The sequence below is a fragment of the Narcine bancroftii genome, chromosome 8, assembly GCF_036971445.1.
Source record: "Narcine bancroftii isolate sNarBan1 chromosome 8, sNarBan1.hap1, whole genome shotgun sequence".
Classification (NCBI taxonomy): Eukaryota; Metazoa; Chordata; class Chondrichthyes; order Torpediniformes; family Narcinidae; genus Narcine; species Narcine bancroftii.
Genome location: NC_091476.1, coordinates 53,276,068 through 53,288,482, shown reverse-complemented (window position 1 = coordinate 53,288,482; position 12,415 = coordinate 53,276,068). Strand labels below are relative to the sequence as shown.

The following is a 12,415-nucleotide window of genomic DNA, read 5'->3' as shown; positions in this document are numbered from 1 at the left end:
TCTTTCTTCTAAGTAATATAAGTAGTAAAGAACTTGGCCTCAATTAGGATAAAACACAAAAAAGATTTATTATGATCGCCTTAGGTGTAGCAAAAAAAAATGTATAATGTCAACCTGGAAATCAGAAGATAGCCTGAGAATACAGCAATGGTACATGGAAATGAATAAATGTATTCTATTGGAAAAAATAACATATAATTTAAGAAATAACAAATTTGGGAACCGTACATGGAACACAACAGAGAGGGCTTGCCTCAGACCTCCACACCCTAAAATGACAGAATGAGAAGACGAAATGAACTGTGTAAAAGAAGATGACACATTTTTCTTGTTTATTTTCATTGTGTGATAACATTGTTTAATGGGTTTAATGTATTGTATATGTTGAACGTTTAGTGGGTGGGGAGGGGGTAGGAAGGAGGGAGGGGGGAAAAGGGGAGAAAATGACACTGTATATTCAAGAGGGAAATGTTTATGTGTATTTTGGCCAATATGGTTCATAGTGTGTAAAATAAAAAAATGAATCAGTAAGAAACTTCTATTAGCTTGAAGAATGTACTTTTTATATATAAAAAAAATCACGAGACAACGTGCTGTCATCTAACCTTTAATATAAATCCAAAAATAATCCTAATTAACTGGCTCTATTAAGTAATAAAACATGACATCAAATTGGAATACCATTTGCTTTTCCAAGCTAAGATGACAAATCAAAAGTCTGCTTTAGCAAATACTGAATAACTACTATATGGTATGACAATACAATTGAACAAGTATACAAATCCCTAAAATAGAAGAAAATGTAAACTTACTGTACAAAATAAACAAAACGAATTCAATGTCTGTAATATTGCCAACTTCCAAAATTTTTTGAGACATAAAAACAGGCCACAAATAAAATGAGGAAATAAAAAAGAAAAGAGCTAATGCCAAGAGATGATTTTGGCAAGTGTAGAAACGCTTCCCAAGTTAAAAATAATTCTGTACTGTAGAAAATTAGAAAGAAATCTTGGCAAGTAGTGGTGTGAGGTTTAAACAGGACACTTTTATTTAAACAGGAGGGAGGAAGTGGCAAAATAATCTGCAGTGGTTTAACATTACTGAATGTATTCCTCAGCCTCTCCAAATTGGATGATCTGCAAACAACAACAACCAAAGTCTTTTGAGCATCTGATGCTTTATTTTGAAAAGAGCATAGCTAGGTGGTTCATCGCCAGGTGGTTCATATACACTTCTAGGAAGCATCATAGTCGTCATCATCTTCATGTTTCCGTTTCAATGGATTTAACTCGGTTGTGCCACCAGGGTTTGAAACCATGTTAGTTGTGATGAGAATATTTTTTGAACCAATTAGTGATGGATTTATCAGCACATTTTGGACTGAAGTTGTTGAAGAGATCCCTGCCGCTGTAAGATTAAAAAGTACAGAATTAATTTAAAAGGGCATCGTTACAAAAAGAGCAAATCAGGTAACATAGACATCAATGTGACCCACATCTATCAGTAGACATTTTTATTTTGACACAAGATGAATTTTGTGTCAGTGGTGGACATTTCCACTTTGCTTCAGGAGTTGGAATGTCATGTTCCAACTATACAAGATCCTGGCAAGACTACACTTGGAGTGTTCACGTCTGGTCACCCAGTTAAAGCAAAAGATATTAAGAAGGTGAAGAACAGATTCATCAGAAAGTTATGAGAATTTGTGGCCTTGAATTAACTAGGACTTTTCTCTGTGGAGCATTGAAGGCTAAGGTCGGGGGGGGGGGGGGGGAGGGGTGAAAGAGGGGTACAGAAAAACATGACATTCATAAAATTATGAGGGACATAAATAAAATTTTAAAAAACATATTAGAGCATAGATTTAAAGTAATCATTTAAAAGGGAACAAAGGAGCATCTTTTTCAGACAGGTGGTGAGTGAAAGTGGTGGAGTTGGGTACAATTATTATATTTATGATATTTAGACATGTACATGTATAGAAATAGTCTTGAGATGTGAGATAAACACAGGTAGATGGGACTAACCTGCATTGGTACTCAGTCAGCATGGACAATTTGGGCAGAAGAGCTTATTTCAACACTGGAACGCTTGATGACTTACAGATGGGGACAGTTATCAGGATCTAAAGTTCTAAGTGCAAATAACATACTTTAGTTTAAGTATTATAGACTGCCGAGGACAATAGAGTATGGCTACACATCAGTCCAGTGCAATTTAGAGGATGGTCCTGCAGAAGGCTCAGTCCTGATACTGAGTCAGAGAATTTTTTTTTTAAAAACATGGATAACAAGGTGATGTTTCCCCTGACTAGAATATCCAGAAACAGGAATCACAGTCTCAAAGTGATTAAGGTGACAGAGGTTAAAAGAAACATTTTCATTCAGAGACCCTTGGAGGTTTAGTCACCTCCTCCTGCATTCAATAGATTTTCAGACATTAAGGGAATACAGAGATATTGACTGGAGCAGGAAAATGGCCCCAAGGTAAAAGACCAGTCAAAATCTCACTGAATAGCAGAACAAACACAAGGGGTTGAATGACCTAATTTTATTTTTATTTCAAACTCAAATCTACCTTTCAGAAAATGAAAATTCAGCCAAAACTCAAACCTGACGACATGCAAGTGATATTGGTTGCTAGCAGAATGGTCCAAATGAATGGAAGGACAAAGTGCATACTGGGATAGAAAAAGAGGAACAGATCTTGCATTGTCATGGAACAGGGCAGATGGATACGTCATCAAAATAATGTGGAATTTCAACATCGCACATTTGCTTTTCATTCAATGATAAATGAGTTAATTATGGATGTTCAATTTATTATTGGGTCACCAGTGTCACTGGAAACATTTTTCTATGCATTCATAGTCAACCAAACATATTCCTGTAGGATAATTCAGGTCCTTTCCAGAAAGCCACAGAGAACTTCACACCCAATCAACCACTTATCCAAATCCAGTCAGTATTTTGATCTAAGAAACAGAAGAACCAATGAGTGAGTGCACTGCAAACTCCCAGAAAGAACCAACATATATTCAGTGGGATGAACTGCCTTCTCTTATAAAATAATACTGGCATACAATTGAAGGAGTGCTGAAGCAGTAGTACCACATGTGTAATTTCAGAAAAGATTAGGGTAGGTGGGTCAAAAAGCAGGCACTGTCGTAGGCTGAAAACACTGATTCTTGCTGAACAACTCCAGGATAAACTTGGGGGCTGCATGGTATAGCATAGGTGTTAGCGCAACGCTGTTAGAGAGCCAGAAATTGGGTCTGGGCTTCGAATCACACGCAGTTTGTATGCTCTCCCCATGTCTGCGTGGGTTTTCCTCGCGGGCTCTGGTTTCCTCCCACCCATCAAAACGTTCCAGGGGTTGTAGGTTAATTGCATAATTGGGTGGCATGGGCTTGTGGACCGAAAGGACCTTTACAGTGCTATAAGTCTATGTCTAAGTGCTTATTTAGTTGCACTTTTAGACTATTTCTCCGAGCCTTTGTTTGGCCAAGCTCCTTAAGAATACCAAGTCTAACCATCCACATTATTTGCTGATTATGAAGCCTTATTTATGCAACCTGGCTATCACAACAAATTACTATAAGACTCAAAATAAACCAAATGCTTTAAAGAGTATGAATGTAGTAGAAACATTCACACTCTTTTGACAATCTGGAGGGTAAAATGCAGAAAAACTAAAAGCCATGAGTTTACTCCAACCCTTGAAATGCAAGGCATTCATTTTCCATTCAGCAGATTTTCACATTTACTTACAGTGGGATTTCATTCAGCCCATACATTCTCTACGGACACATTTCCATTAACTTCACCTCTCAACTTATCTCCCTGTAACTATTTTTTTATCAAATATCCATCAATTTTACTAATAAGAGCCAAATAACTTGCCTACTGGCCTTTGGCAACTGTTGCACTTGCCAAATAACTTGCCAACAGCACCCAAGAAGAGTCATGTGAGCTGCCTCAATGACTACTGCCCAGTAGCACTAACTTCCATTGTGATGAAATGCTTTGAGAAGCTCGTCATGGCCAGAATTAGCACGTACTTAAGCAAAGGTCTGGACCCGCTGCAATTCACCTTTTGTCACAATCGCTCCACAGCAGATGCAACATCACTGGCTCTCCACTCAACTCTGGATCACCTCGAAAACAGCAACTCATACATACAGCTGCTCTTCATCGACTACAACTTGCCTTCAATACAATTATTCCCTCACTGCTGGTCAAAAACCTACAAACTCAAGGCCTCTGTACCCCCCTCTAAAACTGAATCCTTGACTTTCTCATTGAAAGACCAGTCCGTACAAATTGGAAATAATGTCTCCTCCTCACTGATTATCAACACAGTCGCACCCCAAGGATATGTGCTTAGCCCACTACTCTACTCACTATACACCCATGACTATGTGGCCAGGCATAATTCCAATGCCATCTACAAGTTTGCTGATGACATCACAGTTGTCAACAGAATCACAAACAGCAAATGGGAAGCAAACAGGAGGGAGAGAGATCAGCTCGTTGAATGATGCAATGACAACAACCTTGCGCTCAACATCAGCAAAACGAAGGAGATGATTGTGGAGTTCAGGAGGAAGTCAGGGGAACACAACCCAGACCTCATCGAGGGCTCCTTTTGTGGAGGGCTCCTTCAATATCTCTGAGGATCTGTCCTGGACCCTCCACATTGATGCAATCACAAAGAAGGCTCGCTGGCAGCTATACTTTGTGAGGTGTCTGAGGAGATTTGGTATGTCATTGAAGACTCTCAAAAACTTCTACAGGTGTATTCTACAGAGCATTTTGGATGGTTGCATCACTGTCTAGTATGGAGGTGCCAACTCTCAGGACAATAAACTCCAGAGGGTTGTTAACTTGGCCTGCAACATCACAGGCACCAGACTTCACTCCATCGAGGACATCTACATGAGACGGTGTCTTAAAAAAGCCGCCTCTATACTCAAGACCCCCCCCTACCCCGCCACTTCACTACCATTGGGAAAAAGGTAGAGGAACCTAAAGCCAAGCATTCAACAGCACAAGGACATTTTTTCCCAGTGCCATCAGATTCCTGAATAAGACACTGCCTTACTTTTCAAGGACTGTAATTATTTTTATGTAGTAGCATTATAAGATGGTTACAATATGAATGTTTCCACTCTGACGCTGCTGCAAACACCACATTTCATGACTTGTTCATGACAATAAATTCTGATTCTGAGAGGATTACAGAGCACCTGGAGGTCCAACTCCATACAGTCAACACTCGAGCCTGTAGCAGGTCACTGCTGCTGTGCAGTGGGTGCCAGTAATTTACTAACAGAACCATTGTATTTAGTCCAATTGGATAGCTTTACCTGCTTTGAAAGTAGGCAAAGTAATGCTCAAATTAACAAATTTTACCTGGTTTAACAGTAGCTTGTGAAGAAGGGATCTGTACGGTAAACCTCTGTCCAGCTAATGACGCAGGAGTTCCAACTTTTGCAGTAACTGCCACTGTCTGTGATGAAGGTGTACCTACAGAAACAAATTTAACAAATTCCAAATAATGTAGAGATTCACTGAAATTCGGTGGATGTTTTATGAAAATATTCAGATTTTATATTCATAGCAACATTCTATTAAGTCAACAATATGATCAATAAAACAAAGATGCCACAAATATTTGAAAGAGGAATCCGTGATTAAAAAGCTTTTATTTATTTGAGATACGTAGGGCATATGGATTTTTGGCCCTCCCACTATCAATGTGCTGCAAATCATATTTCCAAATGATAAGTGAAATAGGTAAAATAGATAAATCCTAATGTGCATGTTACATAATAAACGCTCTCCATTGACTTGTCAAGGACATATTTTATGTTGGTCCTTTCAAATCTTGCTTTCAGATGACGTGAGAAAAAGAGTGCAAGTTAAACTAGGCTCAATTACAACAGTGAAACCGAGTCTGTCCTTCCTCATTCTAAATAATTTATTCGAGAGTATAATCAGCACCAATTCGCAGAGGCTTGAGTAGCCAGCTACCTGTTGATTACATGCATCATTTTAAACTGAATAGAAATAAACAGGGTTACATACTGTGACAGAGTATTTAGAGGTGGTTTGGGAAGAACACACACATTTCAAAACACAGAATATTTGCAGAGTGCTTTTTGCAGAGAAGCAACAAAGTAGCAACATTCAGCAGCGTGTCTGGGAGAGCATGTGATCTCTGCAGGCAGGGGAAGGACAGTTTTCCTCTGTTTCACACCCTCCATCTCTGGGAGAAGGAGTCACAGAAATCAGCTCCAAAGGGACAAGCTGGCAAACTTTGGAAGGCTGTCTGGTCAAAGTAGAAGACTGGCAATCTGAAAGGTGACCTGAAAGAAAGAGGATCATCTGGAGAACCCTGAAGGGGGCAAGTTTCATCAGCAAGACTGATTACGAAGGAATCAATTGTGGATGTCCTGGAAAAGGAATCTCTCTGAAAACCAGCAAGAACCCTCCTAACTGGTAACCATTTGCCTGTTAAGAACCAAAGACTGGTGAACTTTGTTAATGCTAACTTCAATGCACAGTACAAGAATTGCCTATAACCAGTGAGATTGGACTGTGAACCAAAGAACTTTTTAAATCTTAAATATACATTACACACACCTGCGCTTAGTATTAGAGGGGGGATTAAGTAGTTAGGTAGGTTAAGTAATAAGTTAAAATTTAATTCCGTTTACTTGTTCAAATATAATTAGAAACTCCTTTTGTTTAAGTAACTATTTGTTGTGGTGCATATCTATTGCTGCTAGTTTTTGGGGTCCTCTGGACTCTGTAACAATACACTAATACAATTCTGCACATCTGTAATTTTACACTGTTATTAGGATTTATAGATAGAACTGAGGCTTAAAGCCTAAAAGATATGCAGTTATTGAAAGGGTGCACTAACCTCATGGGAAATTAATAATTATTTATAAAACTCAACAAGCAAAACAACAAGCAGATCCCTGTATTCTTACTGTGACCATCAGCTGAAAGGCTCTGAATTTCTGATTTACAGTATCTGCATTTATTTTAATTTTCATTGAAAATACTAATATAATTACATGAACATACAAGAACAGAATTCATACAACTCATTCTCAAGCTATTCAATCATCACCCATCTATGTTGATCCCAATCAACATCCCTCATCCCAGCTCCACCACCACAATTTTCCTGTCATTCTGATAAACAAGCAGCAGTAGAGAACTAACCTACCAATCAGCACATCTTTGTCATACAAAAGGCAATTGGACACTGGAGGAAAATCCAGTCTCACAAAAAAATGTGCACAAGTTGGATTGACTGATCATTTAGTTTTTCCCCCATAAAGCAAATATCCATGATATAGCCATCAAAAGAACACATTAGTTACTTGTGTATGGAAGGAACATGAAATAAAATACATGTCACAATGACAATCCACATTACTACTACAATCATTGGAAAACAGTTTGGGGAATTCCCTGTTTTATGCCATGCTTTAAATATGACCATTATTTTCATTTAAGTTCAGTTACCTGCAGTATCAGACATTTATCAGTAACTGTAAGATTGAAACGTACCCAATGTTGGTGTGCTGGGTCGACTGGTTACACAGGCTCCAACACTTAATCTTGGTACCGTTATTCTTCCAGCAGACGATGTCACCTTCAATGTTGGGAATATAAAGTTAGTCCAGATATGGAAAGCACTATCAAGAAAATCTCTTAATGCACTGCATTATTTCATACCTTCTTGTGTAGAGATTTCAATTTGTAGTTTGGAGCAGTTAGGCAGTATCTGTCTGGAGGTAGTCTGGGCCCAGCATAAGGTTTTATCAAGGGTAGAGGGTTTTGATTCTTCTGGCGGGCAATCTCGAGCAGGAACTGAAGAGGTGATGAAAATGTAAAATTTTAATTAATTTGGTGCCATTTATCATAAACAGAACCCCTTTCTTGATTAATACTTACATCTCGAGGAGGAGGGGATGTAAATGAATGGTCCATTCGACACTGTATAGCCAGCCTTACATCATCTGCATCAACACTTGTCTTTTTAGCATGGCTCGAATAGATTTTAGCATCTTCCAAGATTGTAGTGACATATCCTAAAAAAGTGGAGATTTTAAAATGACTTCTTCCCATCTTAAATAACAGGGCATTCTCTCCCTCTTCCTGCAAATGTACTGGGGTGAGGAGGCCGATAGTGGAGGAGGTGAAAGGGCAGAGAGTTAAAATAAGGGAAGCCAGGCAACCTTGGAGCTTTAATAGAGATGGTTTAAAAAATGGCTGATTGCGAGAAAGATTAGGCTAGATTAAAGGTTAAATAAAAGACCTGCAGGAAGGGATTCCTAATGAAAACAAAGTTAAAGGTCTGGTTCTCAGGTAAACTGCCTCTATTGTGGAATATGAAAGCTTACCTTTCCAACACCCTGAGATGATAAATCCACCCTCCAGAAATCAAAAATCCCCAAGTATTGGCCAATACTTTACATTATTTCAATTATTGCTCATGATATTAAGAGTCCTCCTATGATCTCAACCATCCTATGAATCTCCCACATGTGACAGAGTTGTGACAGTTTGGCAAGAAAATTTTTAACCCAATGGGACCTGCTGAAAATCCATTCACTTTTCATATTTAAGCATTCCACCCTTATTCTGCAGTTTCCGAGTTATTAGACTTTATGTAGTTACTTACGGTAAGTAAATTCCAGCATTTGATTAATAACTCTTGGTTCATATTCTGTGATACCCATATCCTTTAGAATCTGAGCCATAACCTATAGAAAAAAAAATGAAACAGAAACATGAGAGCTGTCCTGGATTATAACAAGAAGAATTGTATGGAACATTTTTTGATATTGTGAAATGCACCAACTGGTTTGTAAAATCCCAAATTGTTAACAAGCCCAATTAAATTAATATACTCAAAAAAAACACACTGTTCAATTTATTCAAGTAAACAAGAAAAAGATTTTCCGGGCAAAGAAATCAATTTTGACGAGCAATAAAATTTGCATAAGCGTTTGATCGGATTTGATGAGGTGAATGTTCTGACACTAGATGACCAGAGCTCAAGAAACCAGAGTTTAATGCTGATCTCTAATACCTTCTGGGTGGAGTTTAAAGTAAGTGTTTCCTTTATGATCATGTACACATAATATGTTTACTTTTGTTTGTCCATTAAGAGATGTTACTGGTGTAGAGCTCTACTAGCCGTCAACACTCACACAAATCCCAGTCCTGATACTTGGTTCTCGCAAGTAGCCTGCAGCCTGGTGCAAATCTTTTGGCCACCAAAGACTGCACTAGTCTACTACTCCTGACTCCAACCCTGCAGGGTCTTCTCCCAAGCTTCTCTTATTCAGTGGGGTGGGTGTTCTCCCACCTTGGTGTCCTGTGCCAGACTGCTACTCTCCATACCCTGCAATTCTAATGGTCTGGGCTGCCGAGCATGGGCATCACTCAAGCACAACATCCTCTTCTGCCTTATTCCATCTCATCTCTACCCAAGAACATTCAATAACCGGCGCTGCCCCTCACTCAAACATGATTCAGTTAAGCCTATGATATCCAAAACCTGAGTTCATCTGCATCACCTTTCATCCTGTCTGAATTAAAATAAATTTATTTTAGACTTTTAGACCTTCATCACTTACTAATATGCCTTCCTGTCCTGTCAAATTAATTTGCTCAGTTTAACACCTGCATCAGCCTCTACTTTTCCATCTGTAACACCACTGCTTTAGATTCTTTGAGTTTATTTATCACCCGATAAATTGGGTGATAAATTGCACAAGTACAACTGACAAAACAGCACTTACCTGAACTCAGTGCAAATGTGCATAAACACACGTTATATAAAATTACATATATCACCCTGATCCCATATCACCGACAGAGTTGTTACAGTCCGGCAAGAAAATTTTTAACCCAATGGGACCTGCTGAAAATCCAGACATGGCACACATACAGACAAATATTCATGTAAAAAAAATAATTTTTATAGTATAAATAAATGCTATAATTAATAAATAGTAAAGAAATAGTAGAGTCTCAGATGGTTAGTGTGAGCAGTTCAATTAGTTGTTCAACATTCTCAGTGACCGTGGGAAGAAGCTGTTTCTCAGCCTGGTCATTCTGGCTGATACTCCTATCTCTCTTTACTGGTGGGAGTAGCTGAAAGATGTGTGCAGGGTGGTAGTGGTCATCAACAATTTTGCTCGCTCTCTTCAGACAATGATCCTGGTAGATCACGTCAATGGTGGGTGGGGAGGGAAGCCTCAGTGATCCTCTCTGCCGCTCTTATAGCCCTGTGGATTGACCTCCAATCCATTTCTCTCCAGCAACCGTACCACACTGATGCAACCAACCAGTATGCTCTCAATCAGGTTGACATGATAGTGGCTGGAAGCCTTGCTGTCTCATTCTTCTCAGGAAGAGCAATCGCTATTGCGCCTTCCTGTCAAATGAGAAATTCTGTAATCAGGATGGGTCACTTGTTAAGTGGATTCTGAGGAACTCTGTGCTCTCCACTACCAAGTTATTAATGTGTAGTGGAGGGTGGTTGTTCCTAGTCTCCTTAAATTCTCCTTCATTTTGTCCAGATTGAGACTCAGGTTGTTATTCTTGATTTTCCACCTCCTCTATAGTGTGACTCATCATTGTTGCTGATGAGGCCAACTACTGTCGTGGCATCTGCAAACTTAATTACTTTGTTGGACTTGTGGGTCAGAAGCGTGAACTGAAGTGGGCTAAGAACCCTGAGGTGTGTCAGTGGTCAACGTTATGGTGCTTGACGTTCTGCTGCCAACCCAGATAGTCCATGGTCTTTCCATTAGGAACTCCAGAATTCATTAGGAACTCCAGAATTCAGTTAGAGAAGGATTGTTAAGTCCCAAGAAGGAGAGGTTCTCCAGCAACCTCTGGGGAATTATTGTATTAATTGCTGAGCTTAAGTTGATAAATGGCAACCTGACATATGAGGCATCATTCTCCATGTGGGTCAGGACAAAGTGCAGGGAAAAGTCTATAGCATCATGAGTGGAAGGGTTTTATTCCCTATAGGCAAATTGAAATTGGTCCAATGTCTTTAGGAGGAATACTTTGATGTGTGTCCATTAGGAGATGCCTGAAGCATTTTATAATGGTGGAGGTCGTCAGTGCTATGGGGCGGTAGTCACTGAAGCCATTACTGTCACCCTCTTTGGTACCAGGGTGGTGGTGGCGGTCTTAAAACCAGCAATGACGATGGACTGTGGCAAGGAAGTGTTTTTGATTGCCATCCCAGATTATCTTTATTATTGCTGCTGCTGCCAGGCCACGAGCGGCCAGGAGATCTCTGAAGGGGTTAGTTTCCCGCAGGTAACTTCACCGGGCCAATCCACAGTATCTTCATTTACTGGTGCTGCTGCTAGGCGATCTCGAAATGCGTTAGTCTCCCGCAGGTAACCTCCTCCGGTTACGTGTGGTCGACTGCGGCGATCACCGCCCCCATCCCAAGAACTTCCCTGATCGCCAGACGATTTACCGCTCAAACCCAGAAACTTCTCGTGGTCTCAGAAATCCTCCCAAACCTGGAGCTAACTTCCATGTCCCGGCAGCGACTGCACTGTCGGGCCTTAAGGCCACCTCTGATCCAGTATTAGAGAGGCAGGAGCCGGGGGTCCCGAGCCCTGTGGGCCGAGAGCCTGGGTTGTTCCCGTTCCGAGACCTCCCCATCCCTGCTGAGGCAGGGGTTCAATACAGATGTCCTTGCAAAGGTTTACAGTCGATGTCTAGGGGCCCTGGAGGGGTGGAATCAGACCCTACCTGCGCATCTCGCGGGACACTCTTCGGCGCCGCCATCTTTGCCCAGACGTCCTTTTCCGCCAGCACGTTGCGTCACTTCCTGGAGACGGGGCTCAACATGACGCGGTCCCGGACTCGGCATTCCCAGGATTGTTTCCTCTTCCCTTCCACTGATGGGGCAGGAAAGTCAGTCAAGCAGGACAAGTCACCGCGACTAAACGATTCACTGGAGAAGTTCAACCATTGCAATTCTTTTTTTAAAATCCAAAAATACACTTTATTCACAATAAATTACTTGCAAACAAGAAAACCGTTCGACTTTTTTACACTCATGATGTCAGTCATAGCTAAACATTCTCATCAATGTACATTGTTATATTTGTTCTCTCAATACCACCCACTGTGGCACCTTGTCCTTTTCCACACCCCCTTCCCCTCCCAGTGATGGGAGGACCCTGGACTGCGGTCCTTCCCCCACAGCGCCCTCGCGTTGGCTGCGCCAGGCCTCCGCGCATCCCCCAGCACATACTCCTGCAGCCTGGAAGGCCGCCGGTCGCAGGCCGACGTCTCAGTGTGCTGGAAGGCCAGTGGGTTTTGGGCAGACCAAAGTGGGC

The 12,415-nt window shown here is 40.7% G+C and overlaps 2 protein-coding genes across 3 annotated transcripts in view; both read right to left on the bottom strand.

Annotated features, from left to right (window-relative positions):
• Positions 1-591: 591 nt before the first annotated feature.
• taf9 (TAF9 RNA polymerase II, TATA box binding protein (TBP)-associated factor) lies at positions 592-11,929 on the bottom strand. Its single transcript, XM_069893741.1, has 7 exons — positions 11,823-11,929; positions 8,710-8,791; positions 7,980-8,116; positions 7,761-7,895; positions 7,593-7,677; positions 5,415-5,528; positions 592-1,407 (listed from the first exon to the last, which is right to left on the bottom strand). The coding sequence occupies exons 1-7, from the start codon at positions 11,856-11,858 to the stop codon at positions 1,235-1,237; spliced, it is 762 nt and encodes a 253-aa protein (XP_069749842.1). The 5' UTR covers positions 11,859-11,929; the 3' UTR covers positions 592-1,234.
• Positions 11,868-12,415, bottom strand: part of LOC138740698 (fibronectin type-III domain-containing protein 3A-like) — a 137,143-nt gene continuing 136,595 nt past the window's right edge. Inside the window, exon 28 of one of the 2 annotated variants that reach the window (XM_069893736.1) lies at positions 11,868-11,971. In XM_069893736.1, coding sequence (XP_069749837.1) covers positions 11,915-11,971 — 57 coding nt within the window. In that variant the 3' untranslated portion in view covers positions 11,868-11,914. Of the gene's footprint in view, positions 12,028-12,415 lie in introns of both variants that reach the window. The other variant, XM_069893737.1, reaches the window with a different exon arrangement.